This window comes from Vanessa atalanta, chromosome 19, assembly GCF_905147765.1.
Source record: "Vanessa atalanta chromosome 19, ilVanAtal1.2, whole genome shotgun sequence".
NCBI classification, from domain to species: domain Eukaryota; kingdom Metazoa; phylum Arthropoda; class Insecta; order Lepidoptera; family Nymphalidae; genus Vanessa; species Vanessa atalanta.
In genome coordinates, this window is record NC_061889.1 from 4,178,902 (window position 1) to 4,198,480 (window position 19,579).

At 31.1% G+C, this 19,579-nt stretch overlaps 1 protein-coding gene across 1 annotated transcript in view; it reads left to right on the top strand.

The window, feature by feature from the left end:
- Nucleotides 1–19,579, top strand: part of LOC125071289 (nuclear receptor coactivator 2-like) — a 121,513-nt gene that overhangs the window by 26,547 nt on the left and 75,387 nt on the right. The window contains exon 3 of the mRNA XM_047681467.1: nt 12,093–12,274. Coding sequence (XP_047537423.1) covers nt 12,093–12,274 — 182 coding nt within the window. The remainder of the gene's footprint in view (nt 1–12,092; nt 12,275–19,579) is intronic.

A 19,579-nucleotide genomic window follows, 5' to 3' on the forward strand; every position in this document is an offset into this window, starting at 1 on the left:
GCCCCAAAAACGAATAAAAACAAAAAAAGTATTATAATTTAAAATTACGGTTCAGTATATGCATTGACTTTGAATTGAAATGGTTTGTTTTTACTTAATAGCTATCATTATAAAATAAAAATAGGATTTGTTCACAAATAAATTGAGGAAAGAAAGAAAAAAAAAACTGGACCACAACACAAAGCAACAATAATTACAATATGTACATCATCTAGTGGTTAAGTATAACTTCCTGATTATAAACGATAATTCAAGGTCACATATATTTGAACACAAAGCTTTAATGTAACCATATTAAGCTTGCATAGAAATATTCAAATGTAATCAACGTTGAGTGTTGCCGCTCAACGCTGAATATATTTATGACGTGTTAATACAATAATAGTATATATTGGTATAGATCAGTATGTTACATTTACATAACATACATTATCAGCCTGTAAATTTCCCAATGCTGGGCTAAGGGCCTCTCCCTTTGAGGAGAAGGTCTGGAGCATATTCCACCACGCTGATCCAATGCGGGTTGGTGGAATACACATGTGGCAGAATTTCGATGAAATTAGACACATGCAGGTTTCCTCACGTTGTTTTCCTTCAACGCCGAACACGAGATGAATGATAAAGACAAATTAAGCGCATAAAAATTCACTGGTGCCTGTCTGGGTTTGAACCCGAAATCATCGGTTAAGATGCACGCGTTCTAACCACTGGGCCATCTCGGCTCTCGATATGTTAACAAGTAATTTAAAAAGTGTCATAATTTCTTGAAACATATGGTTCAATTGTTTTTCGTTCCATTTAAATTTCATTAAGATTTATTTCGAACATTTGTTTTATTTAGTTATTTGTTAAAATAAATAAATATTTCTCGTTATAATAAGTGACGAATGGTCGTGTCATATACATAGTGCAGCTTCGATTGACGTTTATGACTTTTAATTCTGTTTGTATTTATCGTATTTATGAATAATCTATAATATCCCCTGCGCAATTAGCTAGTGCAAGTGGTTAGTGGTTTTGATATGCCCAAAGTGTGTAGTTGATGGTAGGGCTTTGTGCAAGCCCGCCTGCGTAGGTACCACCATTATACATTCTACCAATAATACTTATTATTGTTAGGTTCTGATTTGAAAGGGAGCCAGTGTATCTACAGGCAAAAGAGAGATAAAATATTAGTTCTCAAGATCGGTAGCGCATTGGAGATGTATGGAATGGTTAACATATCCTACAGATCTTTTCCTCAAATGGAGAGTAGGCTTAGTCCTTAGCCCAGCAGTTGAACAGTTTTAGGCTGTTACATATAGTATGACATATTTTACTTATTATATTATATTCAACTAATTATGACCCGTCCATAATTCTGATAAAAAAATCTACACGACAATAAAGTTTAACACCTGTGTGGTCCACCGTACGATAGAACTCGTAGCCGGCATGCATAAAAATAAATATCAAACAAAAGATTTATTTCAATTACACCTAATGAGCGTGAAAAACAATTATAAAGCAATGGCGATGTATGAGAGGCGGTGTTAAACAATCCACCAGACAGCAATCCGCAGGGCGCCTATACACATTCCACACGACAAATTTGTCTTTGCATTTTTAAATAAAGAAAACATAAAATCCGCGTTTGATTAAATTTTATTTCCAACCAATTTAAATCCTGTATAATAAAATGTTCATGTCTATAATAATTGAGGAGATGTATTTTTTGTAAGTTAACTGAACAAATATTAAACTAATTTACATAAAACTTATAACAGAAAGTGAAATGCGTTTTGAAAGAAGTTTTAGTGTTATGATGTTTATGACGTTCAGTTTCATGTACTTTAAATTTTTCCTTTGACGTTATAAGCATGATTATCATATTCTTGTATATACATAATTATATTACTGACAGAATAGCAAAGAAACAACAATAATTATCATTAAAGAAGTACACTTTGTTTTGAAAGAAGAATTTAATTATTTCAGAGTATTATATTTTAATACCATAAGGTGTCAATAACTCGTACGTCGATAGTGTGTATAATTCCTTAGTCGACAGCTAATTTTAATCTTCGATTAAGGGTTAGACTTCTGTCAAGGATTGCGAATAATGAGAGGAAGATTGTTTATAGCTGACGTTGAGGATTCGTGCGATTAGATTGGAGGCATTATCTTACAAGTATGTATAATTGTATCAATTTATATTTAAATATTGTATAAATTATTTGACTAGATTTAATCCATGGCTTTACCTATGTAGATATATATCTAGATATAATTCAAACAATATCAAATTTATAATGTCATTAAGGTAATCAATAAGTAAGTTATATTTGTAATGATAAAATCATGATATATATGCAATAATAATGTTCTGATAATATTCTGAAAAAAGAATAGATATATTTCATTCGAATTTCAAAAAATATTTATCCATTTATTACACGTTCTCAATTATCGAAATGACGTAAATACAAACATAGAATTTTTTATATTATAATTCACGAACTAGTTTAATATTGGTCTATCCTTATCACAATTACATTCCAGGTAAAAGATATCCCAAGTTGCTAAAAACAAATAAGTCTGACACTACAAGTTGACGCCGCAGTTGCCGTGTCGCCATAATTAGTGAATGCAAATGGCGTACTAATGAGTGGGCTATTGTGTGTGCGTGCACTGACCCTGTTGCTCTTCACTTGTCTTCGTGTGCTTTATTGACGTAAAACATGTGATAAAGGTGCACTGCGTATTTGTATGACCATTATTGCAACGAATAAACTTAGAAGAAAATCATAAGATTAATGATGAATTAAATATTGTATGTACATCGATTCTGACTAAATATAATTAGTCTAAGACATTGTTCCTTAAATAGCAAATGAAAAGTGCATAATATTAAAAAAGTACCAAGAGAAAATTTTTATGTAATGTAATTTGTATTACGGTCTAGTGGTTTTTTTTTACCCATAATAGGCTAGCGTTTGACCGTTGTTTTACCTGACGTTAAGCATGGGCACATACTACAATGTAGCATGCTTGCTTAAAAGATACCTCTTAACTCTAGATTTGAAGACACCAAGGTTGTACCTATCGAGAAATACAAATTCAGGCAAATTATTCACAGTTTAGCGGTGCGAATTATAAAGGTGGATTCGGAGCGCTTCGTACATAGGCGGGGAATTTCCACAGTGTACCAGTGGCGCTTTATTTTAGAGAGCTGCAGATCCTGAAATCCTGGATGTAGGCCCTGGGTCATGCTAATAAAGAAACAATGGGGGGTTCCCCATCGATTCATTCTATGTACCGTCTAGATGTTGAAAATATGTCTGTTGCTGTGTCTCGGAAAACTAGTAAATTCGTTAACTATGCGCATGGACTTTTTCCTGTCATTTAGATTTCGCCATCGCATCGGTTATGCGAGTGAGGGAACAAAGAGTGCACCTGAGATGGCGCACAAACTTTTGCACAGTTATATGTCCGATACAGTTGTGGAATTAGCGCCGTTATCGAAATCGGTGTGTCAGACATAATTACTATATAATTTATGCTGCTGCCGATTAATTAATAAAGAAAATATTTTAATAGTTTTTTTCGCAAAACAAAAAAAATAATATTCAACAAATAAAAAGGCCGTAAACACGAGTGGCTGGCAGACGAAGGTTAATTGACTGCTAATAACACGGACCATTGCAGTCAGTGTCAAATGCGGTCGTTAGTCACCCGACCACTAATGCGAGCGAATTTGTATTAGGAGTTTATTTGTACATACATAATTGTAAATATGATTAGTGTTGCCATGTCTAAATATATTGCAAAATAAACAAAGTACGATTAAGAAATAAAACATCGTCTAGTCTATTTTTGCAAGCAAAATGAACTATTAGCAGAAAATGTGCTCTGTTGAAATTTTACGATTTTAATGCCATTGTTATTATTTTTAATGAGCACAGAAGATGGTTTCTACTTATTCACAAATATTTTAAAACGTTTTTTTTTTTTTTTTAATTAGACTTATTTTGTCTCACTTATACATAATTGCATGATGTTATTAAACAAACGATATTAGGAATTTTGCAATGTTTTAATCGGATACTTGAAATTTATAATATGACTTCAATTGGAATAAAATTAAATTTAAAATACGTAAGCTATATTTAAATTGCTCACGTAATAATCTTAGATTTAAATAACATCTAACCAATAATTGCTTTAACATTAAACTCATCATACTCATGACGAACTTTGTACAAGTAAATGCTTTCATTTTTTTATTACTTACAATTACTTACAAAGAGAGTTACTACTGAGTTTGTTACCAGTTCTTCTAGAATCTACTTTCCAAACCGGTGGTTTAGATTGAATACAAAACTGTACCGTGACGATTTAAAAGGGTTTTTATGAAACTACTTGAATCGAGAATATTTTGTTTTTATACACATAATTTGAATCTCCGACTGTTTGGACCCAAATATTTTAAGAACGGCTCATTTTATACGAGCGTTATTAAATATTTTTTATATAATAATTCATATGCAACAAAAATAATTCGACAGGACAAAGTTCGTGTGCAATCGATATCCGTATCATAAACGTTTTTTAGGTTAGTAAATATTACTTTTAAATACATTTCGGAACTTTCGTTTTCTAGAACTGGTTATTGGCGGTGTTAAATTTGAAATACTACCAGGCGAGCATAAGTCGAGTAGATCTCACTTATTATGACTAGAATTCCTACGATGCGAGATGTGAGGAAATTGCTCGCTCCGGGCTCCGTTTAGCGCACTTTCCAAGGCGATTGTTAGACGGAGCTATCATAATCAACTCTTTATAAAGTAGTATGTGAAGCAAGTGCAACATGTGATGCTTTGTACGTTATAATAATACAGAATGTTTACATTGGCAATTAACTTATTACAAAAAATAGTGATATATGTATAATTATATTGCAGCAAACTATTTCAAGTGAAGTGAATCTGGTATTTATTTTTATCATTATATTATTCATTCTATTATTCAGAGATAGACAGAGAAAGGTATATTATATGAATAAAAAAAGCGTGCATCCAAAGAGCTTATATGACACGCACTACGTAAATAGATTAAGTTATATGGAAATAATGTATGGTAAAATTGTTCTTTTTAAACAGTTTTTTAGAAAACAATATATTATACTGGAGTTAGTTAGAAGTGTTTCATCTAAATTATACGATTTTTACCCATTTTTTTATATGATATATGTAGGCCGACAGGCAAATGGACCACCTGGTGGTGAGTTGTCACCACCGCCCATAGACAATGACCCTGTAAAAAATAGTAATCACTCCTTACATCGCCAATATGCCACCAACCTTGAAAACGAAGAACCTATATTCCTTGCGCGTACAATTACACTGGCTCGCTCACCATTCAAACCGTAACACAACAATATTGAGTAGATACTGCTGATTGGCGGTAGAATATCTGATGAATGGGTGGTATCCACCCAAACGGGTTTACGCAATGCCTTACCACCAAGTAGGACATTAAAATAAAAAGGCATTTTTATTTTAAAAAAAGTCGTATTTCAATATTATAATAGTAAATATATCTCAAGAAACATACAATTAGAATTTATAGAGTAGTTTGAAGATAGAAGAATACCATAGGTAGTAATGCGAGGGCCTTGTACAGTGCGCTGATACGCTGTTGCGGTTTCTATACATGGCTTTTGTGTATGGTGCATGTAAAACGCGAATAAATATACTATATTTAAAATTTAAAATAAAAAATATTAAAAAAATAATAATAATGTTGCAACAAAACGCGAATATAAAAGTAAATAATTATAAAAGTTAGAAATAAATATAATTAAAATTATTTAATTTATGATGAAAAATAAATGAAAAAGTAATAAATATTAGTAAATTGTTGTATTCTAAAAAAATTAAACATTAAAAATGTAACAATAGAGCCAAATACTGACTCTTAACATTATTTAAGTAGAGAGAAGATTTAATCAGAGAAAAATAAATGTACACACATTATAACGAAATCTGTCTTCACTGAAACTGTGCAACTTAATAAAAGCGATATTATATTTTTAGTTTAGTCTATAATTAATTGCCAAACTTGTACCACAGACAGGCCGATATTGGAAAATTGCCTAAATTATTGAGCGCCTTTGTGGCGGCTGGCGTACAGCGTGGGAAAACGGGGAATTTCCACGTCAGACCGCGGCTAAACAAGCTTAGTTATTGAGATACATTTAATACGGTTAAAGTAATTATATTACATTTTAACTTTTTATTAATTTGTATGTACAAATATGAATTAAAAATAGTTACTGTATGACCGCATGGAATGGTAGCAAGAATGCTAGCAGCCGATTGCTTCCCGAATCGCAATTCCGTTCCTCTGGGTTAAAAACGAACCAGCCCTCTTGTCACCTGTGTAGGCAATAAGGCGAGATGCTATATTTTTAATGAAGCTTTTTGCACAACTACTACAAAGTGATTCAACTGTTATTCATTGAATTGTTGTGAATTTAATATTTTTATATTGATGGTGATGATGATGAAAAATATTGGTGATGTTGGCTAAACTTAAAATCAATATTAAATGCAAATATTTACACGCACAGATGCATAGGGGGCTAATTCTACTGCCTTAATGATACGTTCCCGATTCTATTCTGATCTAACTTACTATTCCTTACAAAAAATATCCTTAGTTTAGTTGTAGCTGTGGAACAACTTATTTACTTATTTATATCAGTTACGATATAGTTCTTATTACATTCCGTTCCAAGTTTGACCGAACTGCAATGACCGAATATGAAAACGGCTGCACGGCTACGATTATATTTCGATTCGATTGTGGTAAACTGTCAATTTGTTTGTAAAATTGGGGCCTGGTCTGTATTGTATTAATTTACTATACTAAAATATCACGTCATTGTAACTTACTATACTTTATATCTTATACTATATCTTGATACTTGATATCGTATTGATATTAAAATACAATATAATTATAAATACATAAATCAATAATAATCCCTTTAATAAGCTCAGTACAGGTTAAAACGCACTCACCAATAAGGCTTCATAAATTAGAAATAATTACCTCAACCACTTTTTTCAATACGAAAGACTTTGTTAGTATACAAATTATTAACATTTTTGCAACACAATAACAATATTACAAGCAAAACTTACCGCCTTCACGAGCCTTTGAACTTAAAAACATCGCGTGTGCCTTTTTATTAACTAATAAGCGACCATACGGACGCACTCATTGATATAGCCGCTTTGTGCCACTGATTAAACCCTTCGGTTACCATCTTTACCGCGAGCTTTCTTCCTTTTTCAACGTGGGAATGTTAAATGTGAAGTAAGTTATTTGTATGGAATTCTTAAAAAATATTCTCTTTACAATACAATCTTTTTTAAAAATGTAGACTACGCCATGCTTGCCTCTTTGTTTGACTAAAATACGCGTAGACTTATAGATTGTTTTATCTGGTAAGCCTTTAAATCTCAAATCACATCGATATCTCTCAAATACAAATCTCTCTTAATAAAATAAGAAAATAATCCGACATTTTACATGGTGGTAGGACTTATCTGGGTATGTAATACTATATGAAACCCACTCATCATATTTATTTATTTCATTTTATTTGGTTCAACATTGTGTACACTAATTAAAATAATATAAAATAACAAATGTAAAATTCTATTCTAAGTAACACAATTACTTAAAGAAGACCTCAGAATTCAAAGAGAGAAAACAAATCAACATCTTCACCTAATGTAGCTTAGCTAGCTTTTTAATTTTAAAACTATAAAAAATAAATGTTAATCGATATGAAATTATAAAAAAAGTAATATACTTAGTACTGTTGTTTTCCTGTTTGGAGGTTGAGTGAGTTAATGTATTGTTTGTTATGTAATCGTTTACATACAGTAAATAACTATATGTGAAAACAAACACCGAAGAAAGTCAATACGTAAATAGAAATTGTTTCAAATTAAACAATTTCTAAGTCTGTAGCTGATGAATGAATGAATTAACTTTATTAATTACAGACCATTCATTCACCAGCTCTCCGCGGTTGAACGTCATGATGATTGACCGTTTGTTTGTTAACAATATTTTTCTTTTTAATTTCTGACTGTTTTGTGTTGTGTTTGCAATTTATGACATCCATAATTTTTCTCAAAACATAAACTATTAGTTTATGATACTCTGAAAATTTCTATGACCAAATAAAAATATTCTAAATTAGTCTGAAATTTGAAAGTTGCCAGTGTTAATATTTACGTCCCCGAATTCTCTTATGTCGTATCACGTTACCAGCAGGGAAGGGTGTGAGCACACTTGTTGCACCTACTTCAGATCTATTAATTATATTTACAGCACAGGTAAATATTCTCCGATGATATTAGTCACAATGGTCAATATCGAACAGGAAGACAAAATCTAATAACTTATTATAAAAAAAAAACAAATAACATTAATTTCCGCTTTCCTCGATAAACGATAAAAACATAATTTTCAAAAAATATTTTTAACATTCAAGCTACAAATACTGTATACATTTAAATAAAAATTCCGCTCAAATAACAAGTAATATTAAAAAAAAAAAAAAATACTAGTGATTGAACCAGGTAGCTAAATATTCGATCAATTATTTAAAGTGGGGTCATGGCTAGACGTAAGTACTTTTAATTGATCAATAGTTTTTAGATTCCATATAATTGTTTCCCTTCACTTGACATGTTACGTCATTTATAATGATTAGTGAAACGATACCTACTGTTGATACTACATTTATAAAAATGCTGAGGGAGACTAATTATACCTAGGTATTTTATTCTACTTATGTTTTACCTAGTTTATTTTTTGAACTCCTATACAAAATAACGTTTAAAAACCCCTTAATATATACGTATATATAAACTTTTTTTTTATTTTTTGTTGGTTATTTAAAAAACCGGCAAAGTGCGAGTAGGACTCGCTCATGAAGGGTTCCGTACCAATACCTCTAAAAACGGCATAAAAAATCATGTCAGTTGTATGGTAGCCCCCTAAAATATTTATTTTATTCTGTTTTTTAGTATTTCTTTGTTATAGTGGCATCAAAAATAAATCATTTGTGAAAATTACAAATTTCTAACTATCACGGTTCAGGAGATAAAGCCTGACGACAGACGAACAGACGGGCGGACAGTCTTAGTAATAGACTGACGTTTTACCGTTTGTGCACGGAACCCTAAAAAGAGATACAGTTATTATCTTAAATTTTAAATTGATTCATAGTTAGCTCCTACTATTAAGTTACCATTTATTTACCATTAAAAAAAATAAAGGCAACAAGAAAACTCTTCGTGTGCGTTGTAAGGTTTGTAAAGTAAATCAATTGCGTGTATTTTAATTTTTTTTTCACAAAACAAATAATACACAAAGTTATACACACTTATAAGTTTTAAACTATACTTTATAGATAACATTTGTAACAAATACTTTAACTGTTTAATTGGCTTATTAAAAACATATTCAAAGATTGACCTTTAAACAGAAACTGTATTAAACGCTTATATTACTTCAATTATCTGTCAAGGTCGTTTTAAATATTCGAATTATAACGAAAAGTAATTTATTGTTTTTATGGAAGAATTACTTTATTATTGGTCGATGTGAACCAATTGTAATGATGTAACTTGAAGTTAATTGTACAGGAAATAAAGGCATGACCAATTTTATATTAATTCTTATTTGTAGACACAATTTAAAGTTAATCTATATTTTAATATTATAAAGAGGTACAATTTGTTTGTTTGTATGTAGGGGACAAATTCGGGTGCTACGAAAGTAATAATCTAATGTTTTAATGGGAGAAATTGTTCATATATTATATTGTATGTCCTGACGGAATAACTTTTATGTATATCACTTCATTTTCTATATCAATAAATTGTGAAACCCATGTGAAGCCTTTACTACTTTAATTCTACTTTATTAAAACACTAACGACCCGCCCCGGGTTGTTAGTGTTTTAATAAAGTAGAATTAAAGAGTATTTAAAAAAATGATTTCTAATTAAAAAAATAATAACATTATGTCATTAGAATAATCCGATAACATTGAAATATATATCAGTAACACTTAATAAATTCATTTTATTGAGCTTATACTAATATTCACGTTTCTGTAATAACCCATAAGAAAAATCATAAAAATGTTTGAATACATCTAATGGGCCTCCATTAAAATCAATATAAAATGTTAATAAATCTTCTTATAAATGGTAAACCTGTCTAAACGATTATTTTAAGCATAACGAATCTATACATCGATAAATATAATCGATATAGTCTCGATGTTTTAGAAGAATTGACAAATGATAGTACATTATATATATTTAACACTAATATTTTAATTAGCATTTTTGTTTTATTTTTAATATTTTAGCGTTAACCTACAACGGTTCTTCTTTCAATTTTTAATATCATTTTTATATTTTGAACTTTATAAAATTTTTACCAATGATGAAACTAAAATGTTTTTAATGACCATCTACGTCTTAATTACGAATAAGGAACTGTTATCGTTTTAAAAAATAAAAATCACAAAAATTAAACTCGTGACATCAAAGTATGAAACCCTCGGAAATTACGTCTAAGATGTTTTGCTATCAAGACTCAGAGAATGCCTTCAGGATAGAACACGTGCCCTATTATTTTATCACGTGATTTTTTGTCCCTGTGATTCATTCTTGAGAGGAAACCTTTACAGTCAGTTAAATTCTAAATTATCATATTTTTCACGCTTAAATTTTTAATCACACAAACTAGAAAAAATCATAGTAAAATCGTATATTAATTGACACAATAACTAAAGGTCCTAAGGAAGATCAAAATTTGCGATGTTGGTTCTTATCATATGATTTACAAAAAACATTGTTTTCCTTAGTTTAAAACGCGTAATAGTACAGCTTATTTTTCACGATGACGTAGCTTCCAGATGCAGTTAAATCAGATAGCAATTTGCAAACTAATTAACCGCATTCCAATTGATTGAAGCAAGACTATTTTAGTCGGCATACGTCATGGGAGACAAGTTAACACTTATATTGGAACCGGTATTCGATCGGTATATTAAAGATATCAAAATTTCAGACAGCTGGAGTTTTAAACATCATAAGAGCTTGGATTGATAACGCCTTTATCGTTTGAACGCGACGTCCGATTAATATTTAACTGAAAGTGCATTTAAAGTTGAAGGCACTTGTAATATATTATTATTAATTATTTTATGCTGTCATGATTTTTAATTACATCTTTTTATATATAACAAGAAAAGAAACGCGAATAGATAGACGGGATGGACCTAATGAATAAAAACTCGTTACAAAATACGGTTTCATACAAAGTGTAGCGTACGTAAGGTTATTCGTATACCTATTTTATATTAAGAAGATGATATGGATGATGCTTATAAGACGTCTTAATGTGCGTGAAGCAATTAAGAATAAAGAAAGTAAAAAAAAAACAACATAGAATATACTTTATCTTATAATTTTATTTAAAAAAATATTAATTTTTACGTGGTGTGCCTTCGTTAGTGTAACTTATAATACTATAACTTTACAAATAAATCTCCAATTGGAATTAAGTATACACTTCTCTCTTTTTCTTCTCTTCTTGACTATCAATAAGCAAGTGTAAACACTCCTATATTGAATAAAGATATATGACTTGACTTTGACTTGAGTTGAGTATTCCTAAAGCAATCACAGATTTTCATTTCAAGTCATAGTCAATAATTGATATGTTATGTTGCTATTATATAACAAATCCTTATAATATCGACACCTTTAAAGGTTATTAATATAATTGTTACAATAGTGGATTTGCTTTTTGTAATAAAAGGCTTAGAGTACAGCGAACTGTATTTTATTATGTCACAGAGCAGAGTAATATTGCAGAGTCAGAGAAAAGGCGCGAAATTTACCACAAAGTATACAGTATCAACTATAGACAACTTATATTTTAACAATAATATTAATTAATAAGTAAATAAACCTATTATATAATATGAAATTTCTTTCTCAGGTTCGATCAAGGCAAATCAACGAAAGGCGCGAGCAAACTTCGGCGCGACCTCATCAACGCAGAGATTGCCAACCTTCGGGACCTTCTACCCCTCCCTCCCTCCACTCGACAAAGACTATCGCAGCTCCAACTGATGGCGCTCGTGTGCGTTTACGTGAGGAAATCGAATTACTTTCAACAAGGTTTGTCAGATTTATTTTTTCTATGATAATTTATAAATTTACATTTAATTCGTTCAAACAATCGTCGATTGATTAATTATGTATATATATGTGTGTATAATGGTATAATCTTTAACAGTATACATATACAAATTGCGACCATTTTTCGAAGCTTACATTATACTATACTAGTAGACCAGGCCACATTATACGTTGAATTATATTGATTATTTAGCCGAAAATGTTCTCTGAAACACGCTGAATATTATGGTACAAATTTAATGTCAAAATAAACACCGATTTTTGCGCGATACTTGTTAAAAAAAACAATCTTTGTATTGAATCAATACTTTCTATAAATATTATTATTGTAACAACAAACTTAAAAAATATATATCAAATCGATTACTCGAAATTATCGATAAATCGATTATTGAGTACTTTAAAACTAAACACTTAATTGAAGTCTTTAGAAATCCAAAAACAACTGCCTTCTTCTGCTTGAGATAGAGAGTTTAATCCACAACACTACTTTACTGTGGACTTGAAATAAAGAAAGATATCTTTGGATTGTAATAAAGATTTAATGCTAAAGACGAATCGATTTACTTGTCCGGATTTGAACCCTAAGTGGGGTTATTAAAATTCTTGCTAAAACTAATAAATCAATGTATTTCTATTAATATACAAAAGAACTAACAATTTATCTTATTCAATATAGTAATTAATTAATTAAAATATTTTTGAAAACTTTCTATTAATCCTCCTACAATCAGTTGATTTATATGAAATATATGTTAATAGGTTTTTAATGTATAATTGCATTGCTTCTATTATATGCCTATTACGTTACCCGATGATTAGACGCGGTATATTAAAAGACCATAGGTTATGCCAGCACTAGGACTTATCGGCTAGGAAGATCAACGTTTGAACGGTATTCTTGAGAAATAATGTTGTATTACAAACTCATAAATAAATCCTTCGACCCCATCTTTACAATGAAGGTAACTTTAGATATAGTTTATTTCTTGTATCGGATTCAACTTTACTACTACGGGATACGGAGCTCAGCAACTTACGATACTCTGTTATAAATAACAAGTAAGACAATTCCAAACAAAGTAGACTTTTATTATAATACGTTCCGAACTCGTTAAAAAAAAGCAATAAACTACTATTGGACGAAAGAGAAAACTATTCTGCCAATCATTTTAAAATTATAATTAGCTTCGCTTAAATATAAAAAAGTACCGAATAAAAAATAATTCCATTAATAGAGCCCCGAAAAAAAGTTAATATCGTACATACTTACAAATAAAAATTTGAAAAAAAAAACTTGTTCATACTGCATAATGAATATTGTATTTTCTATAAATATAATTTATTGAATTATACTATACAAATATTTCATATTCAATACGAAATATTTAAGCTATAAGATGTACATGTGATATCAATATATCTATAAATAAGCCAAGGATCAAGGCAACGAGGCCACAGACAGACGCGCTGACAGCCCTCCATGCGTGTTAGAGATTAATTTATTCACGGTTTGTTAGGGTAAGTAGCTGCCAACGGAGGTTTAATGCCGCGATTCAAAGGTTATTAATGCTATATTAAATTTATAAAATTCCTTAACATTCTAATGCACTAAAGTTTATAAGTACTACATTCCTCACCTTTTTCACTATATATAATATAATGGTATCTTTATCATCCATACGTTGAATTCCTAACTATATATTTATAACGAAGGGTTATTAATTGTTTAATGCATTTATAACTCACAATGTTATAGGTGATATAATCTATTTAAGTTTAATAAACATTTTTAATAAGAATCTATGTAAATACTTTGTTAATTTACTACACTAACAGTTAATCATTAATAAAATAAACTTCATAAAACATTAGTCATATTAAACACAAATAGGTGTTTTAATTGTTTAATTCATAACCCTGTACCTTTCTAACTAACACCATTAGGCATCAGCCAGTTAGCGTAGTTTCCTTCAAGCTCAATTTAACGGATTATCACAAGGTCGTATTTCATACCACCAAAATATCGATATGCACGCTACCATCAAAACACAGCCTTGAACCGTTCGTACCGAAAATCGATAATTACGTAACAAAATCGATGTTCTCACGATTCCGAATACAGTTATCCTTATTGGTGATTTAAACAATGGTTTCGCTTTTGATAGGAAAATTAGAGAAAATTAGCCAGTTGGACCGGCTACCGGCTGATGGTTATTGGCACTAATAGTGCCCGCCGGGAATCGAACCTGGGAGAGTGGTGTCACGCCCGCACCGCACGCCACTGACCGCCGGGGGTTCACATGGGTTAGGAAGTTTGCATTTTAAGACAGCATACAAAGATATACCTAAAAAATAAAGTACTCTTAATAATACCGTTCTGCTTGTAAAAAAAAGTAAATCGAATTAAAAAAAATAACAAACACACATGTTAAACAATAAATACAAAAAGTTTTTACATGCAGTGTACATACATGTAATATGTGGAAATTAAAAAAAAAAGCGGATTACATTCTATTAGAATTCGAGACATAAATATTTTTCTAGATATTTATTATTATTGATTTCTTAACATACACATTTAATGTTTGTACTTCAAACATATCCACAATATCTTTCATTGTTTAAGACTACCGTCTTTGCTTCACTACGCCTCGATAAGCGGGGATCGTGGGAATCGCATTTTGCATATGATTTGAAGAGTTTGCTCACCGATCGTTTGAATAATCATTGTTTTAACAAACCGGTTTTGCATATTTCTTTCAATAACTTTTAACCTAAAAAAGAGTTTAAAATATTACATGTGTTTAGAATCATGTATTGCATTGCATTAACAACATACAACTATAAAAGCATTTTTTTTATTTTATTAATTATTTTAGTGTTCATTAATTAAATTATTTTACGCTATACTTTAATATTGAACCAACATTTATTAAATGGAAAGAAAAACTTAATATCGCGCATATTTCAATTCAGACTAACCAACCAAAAATAAATAATAAAAAACTTGTGTTAATTTTGATACTTTAAAGAAATATAAACGTACTTATTTAATTATAACTAAGAAAGTTGAAAAGAGCAATAATCTCTTAAGATCCGTACTGACATCGCGTATCTCGGTTCCCAGTCTGATCATTCTAAAAGCTGAAATTGCTCAACCGGGCCTCGAATTAGCAAACACGCACATATGGTATTTTCTCAACAATTTTTGCATACCACCATGGGAACTAGCGTATGAGTATTTTCAGTCTAATTAGCCCGTATACCGGATCGGTAATGTATATTTTGTTGCCCGCGATTCTTCGGTGAATTTTTAATAGCACACTTTTGTAATACTGCTATGTAGCGACGCTTATACATTTGCTACGGTTGAAACTCTTTATAAAATTGTTTAGCTATTATTTTTCTTCTACACTTATTAGATAACGTTATTGACTATTTCAATCTGTGTCAGTATTCATATTTTTATTAATTAACTAGTTTTCGTCTTCGGTCGCGTTTAAGGGGTTGCTTGTCAGGTATTAGACATAAAAAGTGGCATTTCCTTTCTTGAAGTAGAAGTTTGCTTCATACCATTTTTTTATCCTTACTTGATATATCGGTATATTTGGACAATTCACACAATATATTTTATAAATTGTACTTTAGGTGTTATTCTGATATGTAAGCTATATTTCATTAAAATGTATTCAGTAGTTTTTGGGTGAAAGAGTAACAAACGTCCATACAAACTTTCGCCTTTATAATGTTAGTAAGGATATGCACCTATGTTTTTTTTTTTTTTTATGGCATTAGTTGGCGGACGAGCATATGGGCCATCTGATGGTAAGTATTCACCACCGCCCATAGACAATGGCGCTATAAGAAATATTAATCATTCCTTACATCGCCAATGCGCCACCAACCTAGGTAACTAAGATGTAATGTCCCTTGCTCACTCACCCTTTAAACCGGAATACAACAATACTGAGTACTGTTTTTTAGCGGTAGAATATCTGATGAGTGGGTGGTGCCAACCAACACCCAGACAAGTAAATTTAGCTTATGATATAAAAGTTAAAAGATTAACCTGTAAATGACCTGGGAAAATCCTTTCGAGAAGATTCTTATTTCATAAAATACTCTAGTACAGAGTGTGGAGTGTGTGTGGGAACACACAAATAGCATAATTTCATTCGACACATAAAACAATTTTGACGATGATTTCCTTCATCAATAAGAATGCGATGAGTTTAATCAATCAAAAATATTCCTTATTTATTAGCGAATAAACTCTAAATCCGCTTAAATATCAAAACAATATTATTGAAATATACAGAATCACATTCCCTATCTTCTACATAAAACATCGTAGTGAAAAATAATTGCTACTTAACAAAGTTGATCACTTCGTAGGAAGGACGACTGAGATAGGTGGGCTAAGTGATCGTTTACAAGAACCAGGATTAATTGATGCTCTACACCTTGGACTGCCCGTAAGGTTTCAACGATAGTCTGATTTACGCACGAGGTGTTAAGATATGAATATTTTATATGTGAAACAGCTTTGATTTCAACACCGCGTATTAAATAAATTATACTACAGAGAAACATATACTATAATATATTGACTGTCTAGTTACTCTTGTAGGTTTAACGGTCACCGATGCCAAGGACCTATATTCAAAATATTGCTAACAAAAACTTATTGAGTTTTTTTTGTTAAAAATTCTTAGTAACAGCCCGGAGTCTGGAATTTGGCACATAGGTTCGGAAAACACGTATATAACTTAAGTCCTGCAACTATTTCCGGTCATGTGAGTGAAGAAATGAAGTATAGTGTGTCCTATTACTTGCAATGATAGTTAGTTTGCCTTCAAAATGGCTGTCGTGGCAAAAATAAATCAGATTGCCATCAACATCATTATATATTAAGTAGTTGAAAATGTTATATTTACATTATGGCCACAGTTTACACAGCGAGGGTTAATCGTCACTGCAGAAGCCGCATTATTGAAGACAGTTACAGTTATTTCGCTGGATTGACGATTAGATGAGGGAGAAGGAGATTTGGGTAGTATCTATGTCCAGCAGTGGTCTTTGATAGAGCATTGTTTTAAAACACATAAAGGCGTTGATCCCACGCGTGAAGTCTTTCAGGTCGTGTCGAATTCACTGTCCCTTCGTATAATGAGATGAGTCGGCTAGTCGCGCTACAATCGGTCAGGGGCAATTCTGCTAACCGATTGTCACTTTATCGCAATTGAATCGAAAAGATATCGTTATCGTTCAGCCGTTTCCACACAGCGGTCCAGTTGCGGTTCGGTCTAGGTTGAATCGAAATATATCCTAGCACAACCAATATGGATAAGTAAAATTGACCTTCAGTTAAAATAAATTAAGCTGAGTATTATTTTTGTGAGGAATTGTCGAATTGGACCAAAATATAATCCAAACAATATCATAACCGTTATACGTTAGTAGAATTGACACCTGGATGACGTCAGCATTCACCAGCACTGAACGACGAACACACTGAAAGAATAAATTTTTATTTGAAAGTATGTTAATATATAAACATTTTAGTCACATAATATAACATATAAACAGAAGGTAAAGCGAGCATTTAGTGGCCACAGAGGTATCATTACGACAACCACAGGGGGCACACCGACACTTAGCGCGATTATCGATATCGCAATTGTCTCTTCGTTTGCTCCCAACACTATCATTTGACATAATTGTGCACGGATTATTGTAAAAGTTATAAATATAGATGGTATGTTCATAAGTACTTTGTAAACAAATTGTTACATGTTGAACGAATTAAACATATATCGATATAATTCGATTTATGTGAAAGATTAAATAATAAACATTATAAATAAAATGCTTGAATCATTTCAAGCTGAGAGTATTATTCCAAGTTGACCACTGAGTGATTTAAATGGATCTGAAACATTTATTAACATAAACTTTTGACGCGTACAGTATAATTAATTAGTAATTAAAATTCATAATTTTCTTTTCATTTGTTTTGATATCCTTTGATTAATTTGTAATAGCTATGTTATATTGTAATCGATATTTTGCTCAACGGTGAAGGAAAACATCGTAATAAATCCCGCATGTGTGATTTCAGTGATATTCTGCCACATAGGTATTCTCCAACCCGCCTTGGAGCAGCGTGGTGGAATCACGAAAAGAGCCGAGATGGCCCAGTGGTTAGAACGCGTACATCTTAACCGATAATTTCGTTTTCAAACCCAGGCAAGCACTACTGAATTTTCACGTGCTTAATTTGTGTTTATAATTCATATCATGCTCGGCGGTCAATTAAAACATCGTGAAGAAACCTGCATGTGTCTAATTTCAACGAAATTCTGCCACATGTGTATTCCACCAACCCGCATTTAAGCAGCGTGGTGGAATTAGCTCCAAAACCTTCTCCTCAAAGGAAGAGGAGGCTTTAGCCCAGCAGTGGGAAATTTACAGGCTGTTAATGTAATGTAAAATGGTGAAATCAGCTCCAAACCTCCTCGAAGAAAGTACTTTACGTTACTTTACTTTACTTTTTATAATACAAAAGGAATAGTAATAATGTTACCTCGTACAATCAGTTACCAAAATTTAAACAACGTTACAAATAGATAAACTTGTATATAATCATTTACCATAGAAGTAAATTAAATTAAGTCTTTGATATAAACAATCAATCCCTTCGCGCCATATTTATAAATTCCATACCAAATCAAGTAATACGTTCCAATTTCAACACTTAAACTTTAACAGTTTATATATCACCGTACTAACACCTTCGCTTATAGAAATAATGAACATTCGTTTATATAAGTTAATCCAATTAACGTGCATACGACCATGTCACATTAGCATAAATTTGAATTTTAAAACAAGATGAAATTACTCTGTTTGTACAAGGAGACGACAAGTCGACAGATACGTCGATGTTATTGATATCATTTATTGATTTTACTTTGAAATTAATACTAAATAAAGTTCTTGTATGAAAAAAATATTTTAAAGTATTGAAAAATTGAAAACAATTTCGATCATTTGAATAATTTTCCTTCACATTTACTTGGATAATATTACGTTTGATATTTATTCAAAATCAAAATTAGTCGTCGAGATGCTCTGTGTAGTGTTGAGTCGTCTCAATAATGCGTATGTCAAAGTATGGAATATAAAGAATAAGAATACTTCTAAATTTGAATTATAAATTACGGATATTTCAACACCAAGACCCGTGTCTGCAGAGGCGTTTAAAAAAAAATTAATAAA